General features: G+C 41.8%; 3 protein-coding genes across 3 annotated transcripts; all 3 read right to left on the bottom strand.

Moving 5' to 3' along the window:
* Positions 1–4,781: 4,781 nt before the first annotated feature.
* N7489_009184 (uncharacterized protein) lies at positions 4,782–4,964 on the bottom strand (the record flags this gene model as incomplete). The annotated part of the gene is made up of 1 exon (XM_056714934.1): positions 4,782–4,964. The coding sequence occupies one exon, from the start codon at positions 4,962–4,964 to the stop codon at positions 4,782–4,784; it is 183 nt and encodes a 60-aa protein (XP_056562556.1).
* Positions 4,965–5,214: 250 nt separating this feature from the next.
* Positions 5,215–5,518, bottom strand: N7489_009185 (uncharacterized protein; the record flags this gene model as incomplete). The annotated part of the gene is made up of 2 exons (XM_056714935.1): positions 5,215–5,388; positions 5,510–5,518. The coding sequence occupies 2 exons, from the start codon at positions 5,516–5,518 to the stop codon at positions 5,215–5,217; spliced, it is 183 nt and encodes a 60-aa protein (XP_056562557.1).
* A 4,670-nt stretch (positions 5,519–10,188) lies between these two features.
* Positions 10,189–11,091, bottom strand: N7489_009186 (uncharacterized protein; the record flags this gene model as incomplete). Its single annotated transcript, XM_056714936.1, has 4 exons — positions 10,189–10,539; positions 10,753–10,821; positions 10,915–10,998; positions 11,038–11,091. The coding sequence occupies 4 exons, from the start codon at positions 11,089–11,091 to the stop codon at positions 10,189–10,191; spliced, it is 558 nt and encodes a 185-aa protein (XP_056562558.1).
* Between the last annotated feature and the right edge of the window lie 5,550 nt (positions 11,092–16,641).

The raw sequence follows: 16,641 nt of genomic DNA on the forward strand, positions 1-16,641 counted from the left end.
TAGGATAGATATGCATATATTTTCTACTTAAGACCAAATTTGAGGTCGACGCACTTAGTAATTTTACTCGAAATCAACGGAATATTCTGGTTTTCTTACAATTTCATAAGGTGGCCAGATAATATAAGATAATTGAACTTAAAGATTTAAATATTATGATAGGGGAATGGGTATATCTATATCGTAGAAGACGGGTATGCTTATATACCTTATCTATATTAGGCTTTTGCACCTTATAACCATTACGCCAATTTCTTATGTCCGGTTAACACCGCTAGAGTCGAAAATTATCGGTGTACAATATTCAGGATAATAGAATATTCTTAGGGCTCGAAAATTTCGGGCTATAGATTTTACAATTATATGAATTATACCGCCTCTTAAAATTTGCGCGCTATAATTTTCTTAAAGGTCAAATATTCCGAAGATAAAATTTTAAAGGGATCTTTTATTTAGGCTCACTTAAGATTTAAGCTCTTTAAAAGGGCTTTTGATAAGTTATTACCATTCTTAGGTTTATAGTAAGCCAAACTGACCTATTTGCTCCTTCGTATAAAATAGGGATAGTTAACTACGAGGTTCTTTAGGGGGCTGCGTCTTTTAGGCTAATATACTAAAACCATTGGCTAGTTATAACTAACTATATTAGCGTATATTAGTTATTGATTTCAATCTAATCTCTATATATATAGAAGATGGTATAGAGATCGTAGCACATTTAATTTATAAGCTTACCTTTATTTCCATATTGAACGAAAGACAGTCTGTTCTAACGACAAGTTTCGCGCTAGGAAACTTTTAAAGTCGGCATTCCGTATCAAAATCTCTATATTCTAGACTATATAGTCTCGTAGTATAACTTCTAAATTCCTTATATACTCACTATCCTTAAAAATAAATACCAATAGCTGAACAATGTCTCCCGTTCGTTCTTCAAATAGAGTAAAATTCTTAAGCAATCGTAGTAACCGATAGAAAGATAGGAGAATAAGAGAAAGCCAGCCTATTCTGAATCTAAAACGATGAATTTCGGCGTGACTTAGAAACACTACTATATAGCTCGTGAAGGGTTATTGCTTAAGTCCTTCTTAGATCCTGATCGTGGTATATGGCTAAGTTCTGCTAGTAGGATATCATAATTAAGCAAAAGCCCCTTTAGGTGGAAGAGATTGAATTTTAGGCTAGAAGAATCCTATCTATTCGCTTCTTCCTAGTATTACGTTTCCCTATTTTCTGGCTGCGGAGTACCGTTCCTAGAAGATTTCGGAACGGGATATAGAGTAGAGTAATCCCTAGAGTATACAAACTCATAGCAACGACCAAAGACTTCCTTATCAATACTCTCAATTATCGCTGGCTTAAGGGCCTTTCTTGGAAAAGAACTTTCTAATGCCTGGTGAATTATGAACTACTTTTGGTTTTTACTAATAAAAAAATGAACGATATCAGATTATAGGACTCTACGCAATTGTTAGGGATTGGAACAATCGTCTAAAGGGGGCAAACTTAATCATAATATGTAAGCCGCATTATATAGAGATGTCTAAGGCGGCGGTGTTATTCAATTCAATAGTAGGATAGTAGAGAGAGCATAGGTTTTATTCGATATTCTACAGAAGAGGATTCTAGTGGCTCTTTATAGTGATCGGCTAGGCCTTAGCTCTGCTTTCTGTTATAGTTTAGCGTCCGCAGCCCTATCATATTGTCGCCTAATAAAAGCCACTGTAGAGACCCGCTCCTATAGTAAGCTAATACGCTAATAAAATCAATCCTCACTATAGCTATCTGCCTAAGAACCGCTTTCTATAAGCCACTATTACATCGGTAGAGCATCTCGCTATTCCTAGTGTGGCCGAATAAGAGCCCACTACGGAGACCACTACGGTTAAGGATATCGCACCTAGGGGTACCCCTAGCCAATAATAACGTTCCTAGCTTTGAGGTGGGGCTTCAAATCCCCGAACGCACATGCTAGCATATGCATCGCCTTGTCATCGGGGCATCTCGACCCGTTAGTGCTTTAATGCTCACGAGATTCTTTCTCGAACCCTCCTATGAAATATAACTATACCTATTACAGTTAATCTACCCTAGCCCCTATTCTTAGTGGTATTCAAGTACAGGTGTAAATAATAGCCTAAAATAGATTCCGTACGTCCCTTATATAGCCTCTACGGCTTCAGGTTTGCTACAAATATTGTACAGTATCTAGATGCTTTCTACATTCGGCTGCTAAACTATACCTATTTACTACACAGCAGAGGGATTATATAGAAACTGCTATATAGTAGGGCAGTCTAGACTAGAAGCGTGGCGAATCGCCGGGGCTTCCTAGAGGCGGTCAGCAGAATCCACAAAAGAGCCCGAAACAAATAGCGACTACAGCATTTGAGCCTTCGAGCCTTTAATAAGATATAAGATATAAATAAACTTTCGGCCCAACTTTCAAATAACATATCACACTCTAAGTAGGAAGCTCGTGGGCGTTAAGCCGACGCCAAGCACTACCCTATCTCCGGGTTAAAACCGAACGACTCTATCGGAAGAAGAAAGCCTGCTTAGGATAGCTTTGAGGAGGGAAAAACCGTGGTCCGTCCCAGGACGGGTTCTATCAGAATAAGCAAGCCTGCTTGGGACATTAAGGGGAAGGAAAACAGTAAATGAATGACTACGGGCACACTTTGGCTATGCTACTTTAGGCAAATATACCGCTAGCCGCTATTCTCAACTATCTATATAACACCTTTTAAATCACCTAGTCTGTCACGATGAAGTGATCGCACAAATCTGTATACGAATTAATTTTATCGTCAGTTGATAATAAATATTGAATTTTCCAGTCTTGAAATATTCCCCAATATTCTCCCTCTCGAATATCCAACCTGGCTAATTCCTCCCATGGCAGTCTCGTCAGCGGTCCACGGAAGCACAGGCGGCATATAATGCCCGTTCCTTCGTACCTGGCTAATCTCGTTTTGTAGATTAGCAAGAAACACATTCGCCCGAGAAACAAACTCGTCAACCGGAGCTTGCATGAGAAGCGCAGCGTGAGTAGCCACAAACGAAGTAGTCAAATTCCCCTTCCGGCTCTGCACATCCGTCAGAGGGATTATCAGCTTGGTTATGCTATCAAAAGCAATTGGGAATGCGCGCACGCTGATCAATGCTTTCGTGTAGTGAAAAAGCTGCTGAAGAATGTCCGGGCGAGCTAAAACAGCAAGATGATGCTGGATGCGCCCATTTTCTTGGTTTTCGTCCTGGTTGTACCACTACTCGATAAGCGGAAACACTCGATAAATTAAGTCCTATAAGTATATAGAGTCGCTACTTCTTATCGGCGAATACGGAATCGTAGTAGACTATATACGTAACGAGAAAATATAAGAGATTATCCGAGGCTACCGTCGGCTTAAGAAGCGGATACCTATATAAGCCTATTCGCTTACTTATAATATTTATATACTACTTCCTATATTAGCGAAGAGTAGAAGTAGCCTTATCTAGGAATAAATCACTTACGTTAAGGCAATCTCCCTATATTCTCGTCTCTATTTTATAGCGGTTTTATATAAAGTAAAGTCTCTTTAAGGTCCTCTAGTAGTTAGTAAGAGCGCTATAAGCTTTAATAGAACCCTTAAAGTTCTTCTCGATCTAATCGAACCACGACTTAATATCTACCGTAGTTAGGTTCTTAAGTAGAATATCTAGATCTAGGCTAGCTTAGGAGTAGAACCTAACAATAGTGAGTATTAGCGACCTTAAATAGAAGAGTAGGTCTACTATAGAGGAAAAACTAACCGATTCCACTTCCCTCTTACTAAAGCTGCTAATATATTCGTGTTAGATATATATAGCGGTAATATTAGTCTATTTTCGAGGTGTCGTTTTCGACGTTTAGCGTAGTAGAGGTAGGACTTTCGCCCTCCGTTATCCTCCTATAGTGTATACTTTCTCCGAGGGAGTCCTAAGTATAATATCGTATAAAGGGAGCCGTTAAAAGGATACGAGGGATAGATAGGATACGATTATAATAGCGGAAGTAAAGTAGCGGTTTATAGCACTATTTATCTTTTTTCCGTTACCTCGTTCTCTACGCTAGAAGGGAAAAGAACCTCTCTCGGTAATATTAAGGGTAGGGGCCCTCGCCCTCCCTTATAACTTAGACTCCCCCTCTAGTTATTATCCTTCGCGGGTCGTGCTAAGGATATGGGCTTAGTAGGATAGGGATCCTAGGTGGGCCGGAGCCCGCTAGCTAAGGGTAAAAAAATAGTAATACCGATACGTGTCCGATGCCGCACCGTCGCTAGTCTAAAGCAGCATAAGCGCCTTACCCGTTTAGGCGAAGTTCCCGGGGCCAACGACGCCAGAAACGGCCTTATAAGCTGCCGTTTTGGGCGTCGTCGACACCTAAAGGTTCATTCTATATGTTAGTTAGTAACTGTAATTAGTTAGGTTAGTTCTAGTTTCTTTCACTAGGGCTAGACCTATATATATATACGAGACCGAATAATATTTAAACTAGAAATAGGCCCTAACTACGAGTAAGTTCAACAACAGATCGATAGCCTGTAGTAGACGACAGTTGTAACGAAAGCTATAACTGATCAGGTCCAACGTTTCGTACCTATAAGATCAAGCGCTAGCTTTATCGCCCGGATCCGTCTATAAACGCCAGCCACGCGAGGACTCTCCGCCACGAGGGGTTAGGCGCGTAGCTCCTAGAAATCCCGGTTTTCTAGTCGTGGCACTCGGGGCCGCGTCGACATCTATAGCTGCACGGGCTAGCCGGATGTGGAAAGACGGTTCTTAGTGCGACTATACTTCATCATCTCGCGAAGAAAAACAACCGTCCTATCCTCGACTTCTTCTTTGACTTTCAAGACACTCCAAAGCAGACCTTGGATGGCATACTGCGGTCGCTTGCTTTCCAACTTTACCAAGGCCGGGTTGGCTCTGCAAGCCATCTTGATTCTTTATTTCGAGCACACCAGGATGGCAGCGACCAACCTGCGACAAAGGTGCTCTCGGATATTGTATTTAAGATGCTCGTAGTCTAGGTCTTTATCACTCTGGACGCATTGGATGAGATAGCTAAACTGGATTTATGGACCTTAGATGGCTTTGTATTTGATTATTTATGGCCATTAAAGAGAGGAAGTCCACTTTATTTGGGTTGACACAGGCTACTAATGATAAATTCTACCAGTCGCTAACCTAATCGTCGCTGTCCTCATCGCTGTCCTCGTCGCTGTCCTCGTCGCTGTCCTCGTCGCTGTCCTCGTCGCTGTCCTCGTCGCTGTCCTTGTCGCTATCCTCGTCGCTGTCCTTATCGCTGTTCTCGTCGCTGTCCTCGTCCTTATCAGATTCAGAATCAGAGCCGTTAGGCTCCTAGGCTGACCATTCATGAGAAGGGCTAAAGCACTCTGCCTTGAGCTCCGAACACTGGAAGCAAATTTCGAAGTCGTTATATACTTTGTATCTAAGATAGGAAGTATCACTTGGTATATACCGAGTGCATATAACATAAGGGCGTTCACGATGCTTATTTTTCAAATTGATAACCAAGCATTCTTCTCCTTCGCTTGCTTGAGGATCTTAGATGCCTATATCCCGAGCAAATTCGCTCACGATATCAACCATCGTATTCTTTCCAGTTCCGATCGCCCACTAAAGCAAGTTTCGGCTAAGACTATCTTTAAACTCGCTTTTCTGTTTGCTTAGCGCGGTCAATTGTTTAACCACGTCTTCGTGGCTATTCCTTACCGCTATATAAAGTGGCGTCGCTCCGTACCGGTCTTTAAAGTCTATAGATGAATGTGGAAGCAGAATTTCGACCATATCTTTATAGCCGTCCCTAGCCGTATAGAAAAGAGGTGTACGATTGAAATTGTCTAGAAGATCAATATCGTTGTAGAAATTTTCTGAGGTAGAAGTATCCTGATCTAAACCCTAGCGACGAGGAATATCTGCTAATCTCTTTATTAGCAGCTTCACGACCTTTAGGTGGCCACTTTGGGTAGCGGTATGTAATATAGAAAACCTATTATTATTCGTAGTATTAGGGATTTCCCTATTATCAAGAAGGAATTCAACGGTTTAGCGACTCCCACCGTCATAGGCAAAGTGTATTGTTAACCATCCGTCTTTATTAGATATCGTGATATTAGCACCTATATCTATAAGCAGCCTCATAACCTCCAGATGGCCATTTACGGTAGCAGTATATAGTGTAGTGTAACCGTCTTTATCTATAATATCAAAGTTTGCCTTATTCTCGAGAAAAAATTCGGTAGTCTGGAAATAACCGTTTTGGCAGGCATACTGTAGTGCTATCTAATTATTAGTGCTAGACGTAGTGATCTCAGCTCCATGATTAATAAGCAATTTCACAATATATAGATGGCCGTTATTGGCAGCCTCTATTAATGGAGTCATGCTATCGTTGGCTAGGTGATTTAGATTAGCCCCGGCTTTAAGAAGGAGCTCGATAGCATCGACTTTATTTTCAGAAGCGGCGCCTAGTAACGGTGTCGATCTATATCTGTTTATACTATCAACCTTTGCCCCGTGGCTAAGTAGTAGACGAACAATCTTCGGATTACTATTCACCGATGTATTATAGAGGGCCGCCTGACCCTAGCCGGTCGGGATTTTAAAATCAGCGCCCTTCTCAATAAGCAATTCCACGATTTCAAGGAAACCTTCGTCTGCAGCAGCATTAATCGGTGTCTAACCATTGTTATTCTGATAGTCGACGTTTGCCCTATGGTCGAGAAGCAGCCGGACAATTTCCGTATATCCATTCACAGATGCAGTATAGAGGGCTATCTATATCCAACCATTTTTGTTCTGATAGTCGACGTTTGCCCTATGGTAGAGAAGCAGCCGGACAATTTCCGTATGTCTATTCATAGATGTATTATAGAGGGCTATCTGACCCTAGCTGGTCGGGATTTCTAAATTAGCGCCCTTCTTAATAAGCACTTCCACAATTTCAAGGAAACCTTCGTCTGTAGTAGCATTAATAGGTGTCTAACCACTTTTATTCTGATAGTCGACGTTTACCCTATGATCGAGAAGCAGCCGGACAATTTCCGTATATCCATTTATAGATATATTATAGAGGGCTGTCCTATCTAAGCTGTTCGGGATTTCAAAATCAGTGCCCTTCTCAATAAGCAATTCCACGGTTTTAAGGAAACCTTCGTCTATAGTAGCATTGATCGGTGTCTAACCATTTTTGTTCTAATAGTTAACGTTTGCCCCGTGATTAAGAAGTAGCCGGATAATTTCCGTGTGTCTATTCATAGATATATTATAGAGGGCTATCCGACCGCCGCTAGTCGGGATTTTAAAACTAGCGCCCTTCTTAATAAGCAATTCCACGATTTTAAGGAAACCTTCGTCTATAGTAGTATTAATCGGTGTCTAACCATTTTTATTCTAACAGTCGACGTTTACCCTATGGTCGAGAAGCAGCCGGACAATTTCCGTATGTCTATTCACAGATATAGTATAGAGGGCTGTCTATGTCTAACCATTTTTGTTCTAATAGTCGACGTTTGCCCTATGGTCGAGAAGCAGCCGGACAATTTCCGTATATCTATTCATAGATATATTATAGAGGGCTATCCGACCGCCGCTAGTCGGGATTTTAAAACTAGCGCCCTTCTCAATAAGCAATTCCACAATTTCAAGGAAACCTTCGTCTGTAGTAGCATTGATAGGTGTCTAACCACTTTTATTCTGATAGTCGACGTTTGCCCTATGATCGAGAAGCAGCCGGACAATTTCCGTATATCTATTTATAGATATAGTATAGAGGGCTGTCTATATCTAACCATTTTTGTTCTAATAGTCGACGTTTGCCCTATAGTCGAGAAGTAGCCGGACAATTTCCGTATATCTATTTATAGATATATTATAGAGGGCTATCCGACCGCCGCTAGTCGGGATTTTAAAACTAGCGCCCTTCTTAATAAGCAATTCCACGATTTTAAGGAAACCTTCGTCTATAGTAGCATTAATCGGTGTCTAACCATTGTTATTCTAATAGTCGACGTTTGCCGCGTGATCGAGAAGTAGCCGGACAATTTCCGTATATCCATTTATAGATATATTATAGAGGGCTGTCCTATCTAAGCTGTTCGGGATTTCAAAATCAGTGCCCTTCTCAATAAGCAATTCCACGGTTTTAAGGAAACCTTCGTCTATAGTAGCATTGATCGGTGTCTAACCATTTTTGTTCTAATAGTTAACGTTTGCCCCGTGATTAAGAAGTAGCCGGATAATTTCCGTGTGTCTATTAACCGAGGCCGAATAGAGAGTTATAGCCACCTAACCGCTTAGAATCTCGATATCAGCGCCCTTGCTTAGATATAAACGAGCCACTTCTATATGGCCTTCGACGGATATAGTGTTAGTTGGAGTTAGAGACTCTAAACCGCACTTTAAGTTGTATTTAGGCACTCGTTCGAGAAACAATTGAACTACTTGATAGTGACTATTTTCGGTAGCATAAATAAGAGCGAGATCTGTACTATTGGCACCTTTTTCTAGAAGTAACATTGTCACCTCGTAGTGTCTAAAGCATGCTACAATTCGAAGAGCGTCGTGGTCCTAATCATTTTGAATGTTTATATCCGCGCCCTCGTCGAGTAACTTCTTAACAATATCTAGATTTCCTTTCTAATATGCTACGACGAGCGGTGTGTGTCCGTTATTTCCTTTCTTATTAACCGAGTACTTACTCTTTAATAAGAGCTTAGTGGTCTCGATTAAGCTAAGTAAAGAAGCGTAGTATAAAGGGTTTGTTGAGGTACGTTAAGGGGATGATGTCGTTGAGGATTGCGAGTCAGAGGCATTCGAATCGTCGGAATCGTCTGATCTATCTAAGTTATCTGAGTTATTCAATTCGTCTTAGTCCTCTGAATCATCGGAATCGTCTGAATCGCCTAAGTTGTCTGAGTCGCCTGACGCTTCTGAGCTTTTATCGTTGCTCGAATCTGCCTCTACTCCGCCCTCCTCGGCATTTAGGTCGAACCATTCTTTCTAGGAATGCTAGTTTGTATTTTCGGTATTAAATAGGCGATTTATCTGTTTTACTAATTCGCTATCATGGATTTTTCCTATACGTGTATACCGGTGCTATAAGTCGGCGGTATAGTCTCGGAAAGAGTAAAGCATTTTCCCCGCTTCTTCCTTATAAGAGACCTACTAAACGTCTTCACAATCGACGTATAAAAGACATATCTTAGCTAAAAGAGTATTTTGTATCACCTCGTCGTAAGGCTTTAAGCTTGCGTTGACTTAAAGCAACTTTCCTCGCCTAGTGAGGTTATAGAGTAGATACTGCTTGATAGAAAAATGAGCCAAATACACCGTCCTTAAACCAGGTTCGAGCTCTACTTACGAGCCTCGGATCTCCACGAGTGACCCGTAAAGTTCAAGGATCTCGGTGTTAAGATAGTCTTTATCGATGCAATCGGGAAGCTCGTTAAGTTCGATTTCGTCACAATCCTGGCTGATCGCTAGGGCCCCCGAGATTTCGAAAACGGTCAGCGGTCGTAACGCGAATGCAGCCTAGCGAAGTAGGGAAATTGTTCTATCTCGATCGTCCTTAGGTAGGTTCGAGATTCTTATCTAGTTTCGGTCGTAGGTATACTTAATACTAGGCGGAGTAGAGCTAATTGCTTGTTTAAGTTTCTTTTGGCTCTTCCCGCTATGTAGATGATCTTCCTACATTTTGACCTAGAGAAACTGTCCGTTGCACCGTTTAGCTAGTTTCTGAGTAATATCCTCCCTTACTACCTCCGGTCTGGATGATAGCTTCTTGTTGACTATGCTACGCGAGAATGCTTTAACGTTGGACTAGATATCCTTAGGCCGAATCTTATGTTAGTAGATTATAGCATCCTTAGTATCGGTATTGTTTAAGAGGCAATTTCGGATCTTAGGCTCGTCGCGACTGACAATCAGAATGCGAGTCGAGGTGCTAGCAATCGCTTTTCTTAGTGCGCTTAGAAATTCAATAGTTGGATTGTCGTTATGAAATGATTGCCAATCACTAGACTAAGAACACTCATCTAGTCTATCTAGCACAAATGTGTACCGAGGCACGGTTATAACGATCTTTCGTAGAAGCTTGAGTGTGTCGCTACGCGTCGCCTTCTGCTCTAGACGGCCAGACTATATCTCACGAACTAGCGAGAATATAACTAGGTGCTGAAATAGTTGAGAAATCCACGACCTGATTACGGTGAATGGGTCCTTTCGATCCTCGAAATCGGATGAAATAAAAAAATGACCTAGCGGGTCTTTAAGACTCGACGATAAACTATCCGTTATCCTTACATATATAAATGACTTTCCGAAGCCTATAGGCCCATTTATCCATAGAATCTTCGCTCGGCTATCGGGGAAGGTAGCTGAGGTCCAATCACGAAACAATGGCTGGTCTAAAACCCAATCGTAAGTGCCTTCGATCCGCTTCTCGATAAAGTTATCGAATAGCTCGCTAGAGGAGGCGGAGCTAAGGAGCTAAGCGTGAATTTCGCGCCGTATCTCATCTATTTCCCACGTAATAAGCTTAGTGCTTTCAAATAGAGTGAGTACTATAAACCTTCTATCTCTGCCTCGATACTTTATATGAGTCCTCGGAGTTCGCTCTTCTATGCTCTGTTTTCTAAAATCTCCTCTATGTAAGAGAATCAGATATTTATAGCTTTAAGAATTTTGGGTGGCATTTCTCACCTCGAGTTGATTTCCTATCTTTGCCGCCCTCGTTATCCTTAATTGGGACCAAGTTATGTAGGTTCTCCACTAGTGACGAAAATTGCTCGACTTAGGTAGCTCTTTTGGCTTTGGTTCTAAGCGCCTACCTTAGCTTTTGTCTTTTAGAATCTCGGGGAGAACGGCGCTAAAACAATTGATCTTTGAGATGTTATTTCTCCTTTCCGATAGTGGGGATCTTAGGTGTTTTCTCTTCTTCACGACAAACTGCACTAATAGCTAATAGTAGATCCTTGACGGCCGCACTGGTTTACGGATCGTTAAGAAGCTTGCTATGCTTATCCGATAATTCTTAGTCATGAAGTCCAATAGCTAATCCCCATTTCTTAAGTCGAAGCTTCTAGGCATTGTATTAAGCTTAAAGAGAGTTATAGTCCGTATCGTACTTAAGCCACGTATCAATTCGGCTAGTAGCGTCCAGGCAGGTACTGAATAGGCCCGCTAGACCTAAGATACCGATCGCAAAGCTCACTGGCTCTATAAAGCTTGGCTATACTCTGATATAATGCAATAAGAGACGGAATGAACCTATGGTACGCTTAGGAATTTCGCTCGGTTAAGTGTGGGGGCTGAGGGGTAAATTAAATATCACTTAGCCTCGTCCTTGGTTTTTTTTTATAAAAGAGAAGAAGTCGTGCGCTATAGGCAAGGCTATGATTGTATCCTCTGGCGCTATCCTATTGATCCGTCTTGATCACTAAAAAGGCTCGTTATCTCTGGCTCGATGTAAAGGGGCCTATAGCTATATTTGCCTAGTTTGAATCAATGAATAACCCTATACACGTGATTCCGAATGTCTATGGATCATGGATTGGTTTCCTGGTGCGAATTTCACGCATAAAATTGTAAATTTAGGCGAATCTCCTAACCCTAACACCCGGATTGCCCTACTTTCACTATGATATATCATTCTTTAGAGCAATTTTCTAGGTGTATTGTTTTAGCGCTACATTGTTATATTGCAATTCTCGACGCGAGGAAAAGGTATCATCGAACTGCAATATCGCCATACCTAGCGCTCACTATCCTTTAAGGGTGAATGGTTTTGACTATAGATTATCCTCTGATATTGATCCTCGGTAGTTCGGTCTCTTGCGAGGGCTTTATCATTATAGCAGTCGTTTCCTTAATAGCAATGCGTGCCTAAGCAAATACTTAGCGGCTAATATGTGGTTTTATATATAGATAAGATAGATTACTTTAAACGAGGCATGATTGGATATAAAATATCTAAATTCGATATATTAGGTCATTTGCTACGGCGTTAATCTAGTGTTGATAAGCTTTTCGAATCCGAGAAGAAAAAGATAAGAAGGACGATTAAGATTCTCTTGCTAAGTAGGTATCTAGATAAGGGGATTCCGCACGAACGCGTCAGATATGTCTTAGGTGCCGGAGAGTCCGGAAAGTCTACTATTCTAAAGCAAATACGCATTATCCACTCGAACGGATTCTCCGAAGACGAACGCCGCCTAGCACGTGTAACTATATATTCTAACCTAATGACTACTTTCAAAACGCTACTAAGGATTATGAGTATAAAGAATATTGAATTTTGGACTAAGTAGGCTAAGGTAGCTCTATTAGCCCTAGCTTGGCTATATGCTCCGTAGTGCTCTCTGACCTCTGAAATATGCTAGTTATCCGTAAATCTAATCGCTAACATAGAGCACGGAAGTCTGGCCAATAGAAATTAATTGGATTACTCTATTTGCGACGCGATGAAGAGTATGTGGAACGATCCTGGGGTGCGGATGGCTGTGTCACGGAGCCGTAATCTTCCTTTCCACGATAGTATGCTTTAGTAAGCAGCTGATCTTTCCTGTTTAGTATTGATGCTAATGCTTTGATCAGCTTCTATAAGTCTCTTGGTCGCACTTCTAGTCCTAGATGGCTTCCCGATGATCAGGATATCCTCTAGACGTAACTCAAATCAACTTGGATCTCCGAGGTTTTCTTTAAAATGGGCGAGATAACTTGGAATATAGTGGATATAGGTGGCTAACGATCCGAGCGAAGAAAGTGGATACACTATTTCGAAGACGTTGGCTGTCTGATATTTATCGCCGCGCTTTCGGGGTACGATCAATGCTTGGCCGAAGATCATAAGACGTAAGTCTGAAGTCCGGACTCCTTCCTCTGACGGTGATAGCCTCACCCCCGCGGTCTCTTGTAAGAAATTATTTCAACCTACTAGGACTATCTCCGCTCTATTCCGAGCCCTCGGGGTAGAGAAGTCGAAATTCGTATCCTCTTTCTCCCCGGTGGTTCACTAGTACTGTGTATAACGTATTATCCACTACACGGATAGGTCTTAGTAGCGTAATATAGTATGCCCTAATATATTAATATAACCTCCGGCTTAATTCTAGTTATAGAATTGTGGAATCTAGTCATGGTAAAGATCAAGGCAGATATAGTATAAGCTGGAGAACTGGCTCCTTAACCTACTCCCCTTCCGCGGCAACGAGGACCCTAGGTGGAACTACCTCTATCAGTGGTGGGATAACCTTGCTCCCGAAACCTATCACTATCACACCCAATCCGTACCCCTTAACCACTCCAAAACTAGGGTTAACGGACCCTGTGTTTTCCAAGATACCTTCCTATATATCTGGAATGCTACCTACCCCTACCGCCACTCCTACACTAACGGCGGATTGTAAGTTCTGGAATAACTTCGTCTATTGGATATTTGAAATATATAATATCGACGGTTGAGGATCAGATAACGGCGCCTCACTTAAGGACGAAGAAGGTGGGTGCGGAGTCCTAACGGGCTGGGAGTGGTATAAGGAGACCTTAGGTAGCTATATGTCTGCGTATTTCAACTTTCATTTCTTTATAAAGACTAGCTATGTGGAGCGCGTGATCGTCTCGTCCGGTGGACCAAAGATTTCGTGCGACCTATCAGGTACTATGTGGAAAAGGTAATCTATCGGTCATGACTCTGATATTAAGGCGGAGAAGAATGAGTATAAGGGCGATTGGATAAGGCTGGATCCGCGAGATACCGGGAAAATTCCGCCCCTTCCTTTCTTCCCGTTATAGACAGAAATCAGCTATAAGAGTTCTAGGATTTCTATGAGACTGTTAATATGTAGTCTAGGACATAGGTTGATATATATATACCTATGACCTAGGGAACTACTAGTACTACCACGAGGAAATCTAGTCCGATGATAGCCTCCTAACGATCAAGGGGTTAGTAAATGGCTCTAGATAGTATTCTACTATAGCTCTTTTCCGTTGTTTCCCCTTGTTTTTCCTTACAAATGTTTCGAGCAATCCGGGTTAACTAATCGAGATTATCTAAATCTTTAAGTATGAGTTACCTACGAACTTCATATATATAATTATCTTCTTAGGTTTAGGTCGAAGCCCTAACTTTCGTAAGCTATACGGGGTGAGATTGAGGTTATATCGCGTGCTAAGGCTCCTATTTATTAACCCTTCTAGTCTTTTCGTTTCTCTGCGTTGTTAACTCTCCCACTTTATAAATAGAATAAAACAATGTCCGAAATCCTCGATAAAAGTGCAAATGATAGTATAGGTGACTAGATATAATCTAAGACCGCCATTCCATTATAACCACCTAGCCCGCCCGGGCCTAGAATCTTGACTATTGCGCTTAGTGTGGCTAACCACCTAAGTCTACTAGACGACCTAGAGCTACACGGTGCGAAAGTGCCTAGTCAAGGAGGGTACGAGCGATGGCGGCTATACGCTATCGCCGAATATAAAGGGTTCTAACTATCGATAGAGGCGATGGCCGTCGCTACTAAGGGCGTGTTTTTATGGGTTTTATGGGCGTTAGGATACCGGTAGTTAAAGTTTAACGTCTCCGCGTCTCCGTTATCAGAACTAACAATTTTAATATTCGTTAAGGACACGAAGGCTGATTTATCGGGAATATATAAAAACCCACCCGTGCCCCTTAGCCTGATTAAATTGAACCCGTTCCTAGAATCTTCGAGTGGGCGATTCGATGTCGAAAATGGTGCGGGAAAGTGGACATCGAAATCTCCTACTATCGTTCAAACCACTATATTTGCACCCTATCCACCGATCTTAGATATTAAACCGAGCGATTATGAGTCAATATCGTAAAAGCCTTAAGGATAGCTAAGGGCAGGTCACGTAGGAAGAAAGGAATCTGCCGGCCGAATTTAGCCGCCTTATGTTGCCGCTCCCACCGAGCGGGGTTAGCCACTTCCTACTATCCTTTCTGTATTCCTAGGGAATTAAGCATCCTATAGTTCTTCATTTTCTATCTATAAACAGTCTTTTCTATGAATCCTTTATCAGTTCTAGGCCGCCTAAAGTCATATCCCGTGACCTCGGACCGAGGGAACACTAGTAGATTGTCTGACGGAGGCGGTGAGGCCTATAGGAGGTGTAGGCTAAGATCCGGTCTATCAATAGCCTCCTTATGGTTTCCGAATATTTGATACTTGCCACTTCGCACCTCATCCTCTATTGCCTATGTAAAAGCTTAGTGCTCTTTGGGATTTAGTCGTATTGCGTCCTCCTATTCTATCACTAGCTAAGGCACACCTTAGCTAGTTACGCGTTGCTTAGAGACCCTAATAATATACGGAAGGCTAACCTATTCGTGCCACTCCCCTCCCTTGAATTTCCTCTAGGTCTGAACTAGGAGAGCATAAGTGACCCGGGATAGTAGTAGGCCAGTCTCTTTGTTATGGGGTTCTCCCGGAGAACCCTGAACTAAGTACTCGACTATAGTCTCGTGACTTCTCACCGCCTTGTACGAGCACACTTGCGCCTGTGTTTACCCCTTTCCTTTCTGTTCCTTAACGAAACCTTCTTATATATAGGAAGCACTGTAGATTGTTATAATCCAGTTTGTTCCCTAATATTAGGTTTCGTTCTTTCGACGAACTAGAGGGAGCCCCTCTAGTTACTAGCTAATGATGATAGTAAGCGCTTAACCCCTACGACCTACGTACCCTAACGTAGAATAATATAACGGAAGTGACCCTAACGGTTATACGGTGTTCCGTACGAACCTTAAAGTTAAATTTGTGATAGACTAATATTATTTCTAAAATAATAAAATGAAAGTGTACTACTGAGATTCGGAAAGGATCGCATAGTTTGTATTGAGTTGGCTTTGCCAACGACTAAGTACTGCGGAATACGGTAACGATAGTGTATATAAGTGCAGAAACGGATCTATATGGATCCGGCCACTAAGCTATAAGACATATTTATATAAGGAAATGAGCTTCTGGGATCACATCCTCCCCCACCGAATGGGAAAAGGTCCTCCGTTTCCCGAAGGTCACGTGAGTGGGTTCGAAAACTCACCTAAGATCCTAGAAAGATATCATTAACAAGCGTGCGTACAAAATCAGATCCGTCAAAGATAGTATAGGTGTGTAGGGGTATAAACAAAGGAAATATCTTAGTAAGTCTCTAAGAATAGTATTAATAAAGGTCTTTAGGCCTTTATAAGACTCGGGGTCTTTAATAGGGGCCTAAAATAGGTAGCGAGGGTGTAAAATTAGCTTATTAGCGGTTATTAAAGGGAGATCTAAGAGGCGTTTAGATAAAGGAGGGCGCTTTTAAGGTATAGACTCTACCTATTGGTGTCCGTGGATTACCTAAAGGACTCTCACTTCCGACTTTATAAATAAGAGGACCCTCCCACTTCGAGATAGTGTAGTATTTCCTATATAGCTTCACTTCTGCTCTCTTCCCTTCTTTACCACTCTACTTTCACCCCTTTTTATCCCCCTTTCTTATCAATTTTTATCGATTTTTAACTGTATAAACGCTTTTATATCGAAGATGCTTCGTCGAAGTCCTTATAAGCGCTTTAGCGAG

Source organism: Penicillium chrysogenum (genome assembly GCF_028827035.1).
Source record: "Penicillium chrysogenum strain IBT 35668 chromosome Unknown utg000005l_segment0_segment0, whole genome shotgun sequence".
NCBI lineage: Eukaryota > Fungi > Ascomycota > Eurotiomycetes > Eurotiales > Aspergillaceae > Penicillium > Penicillium chrysogenum.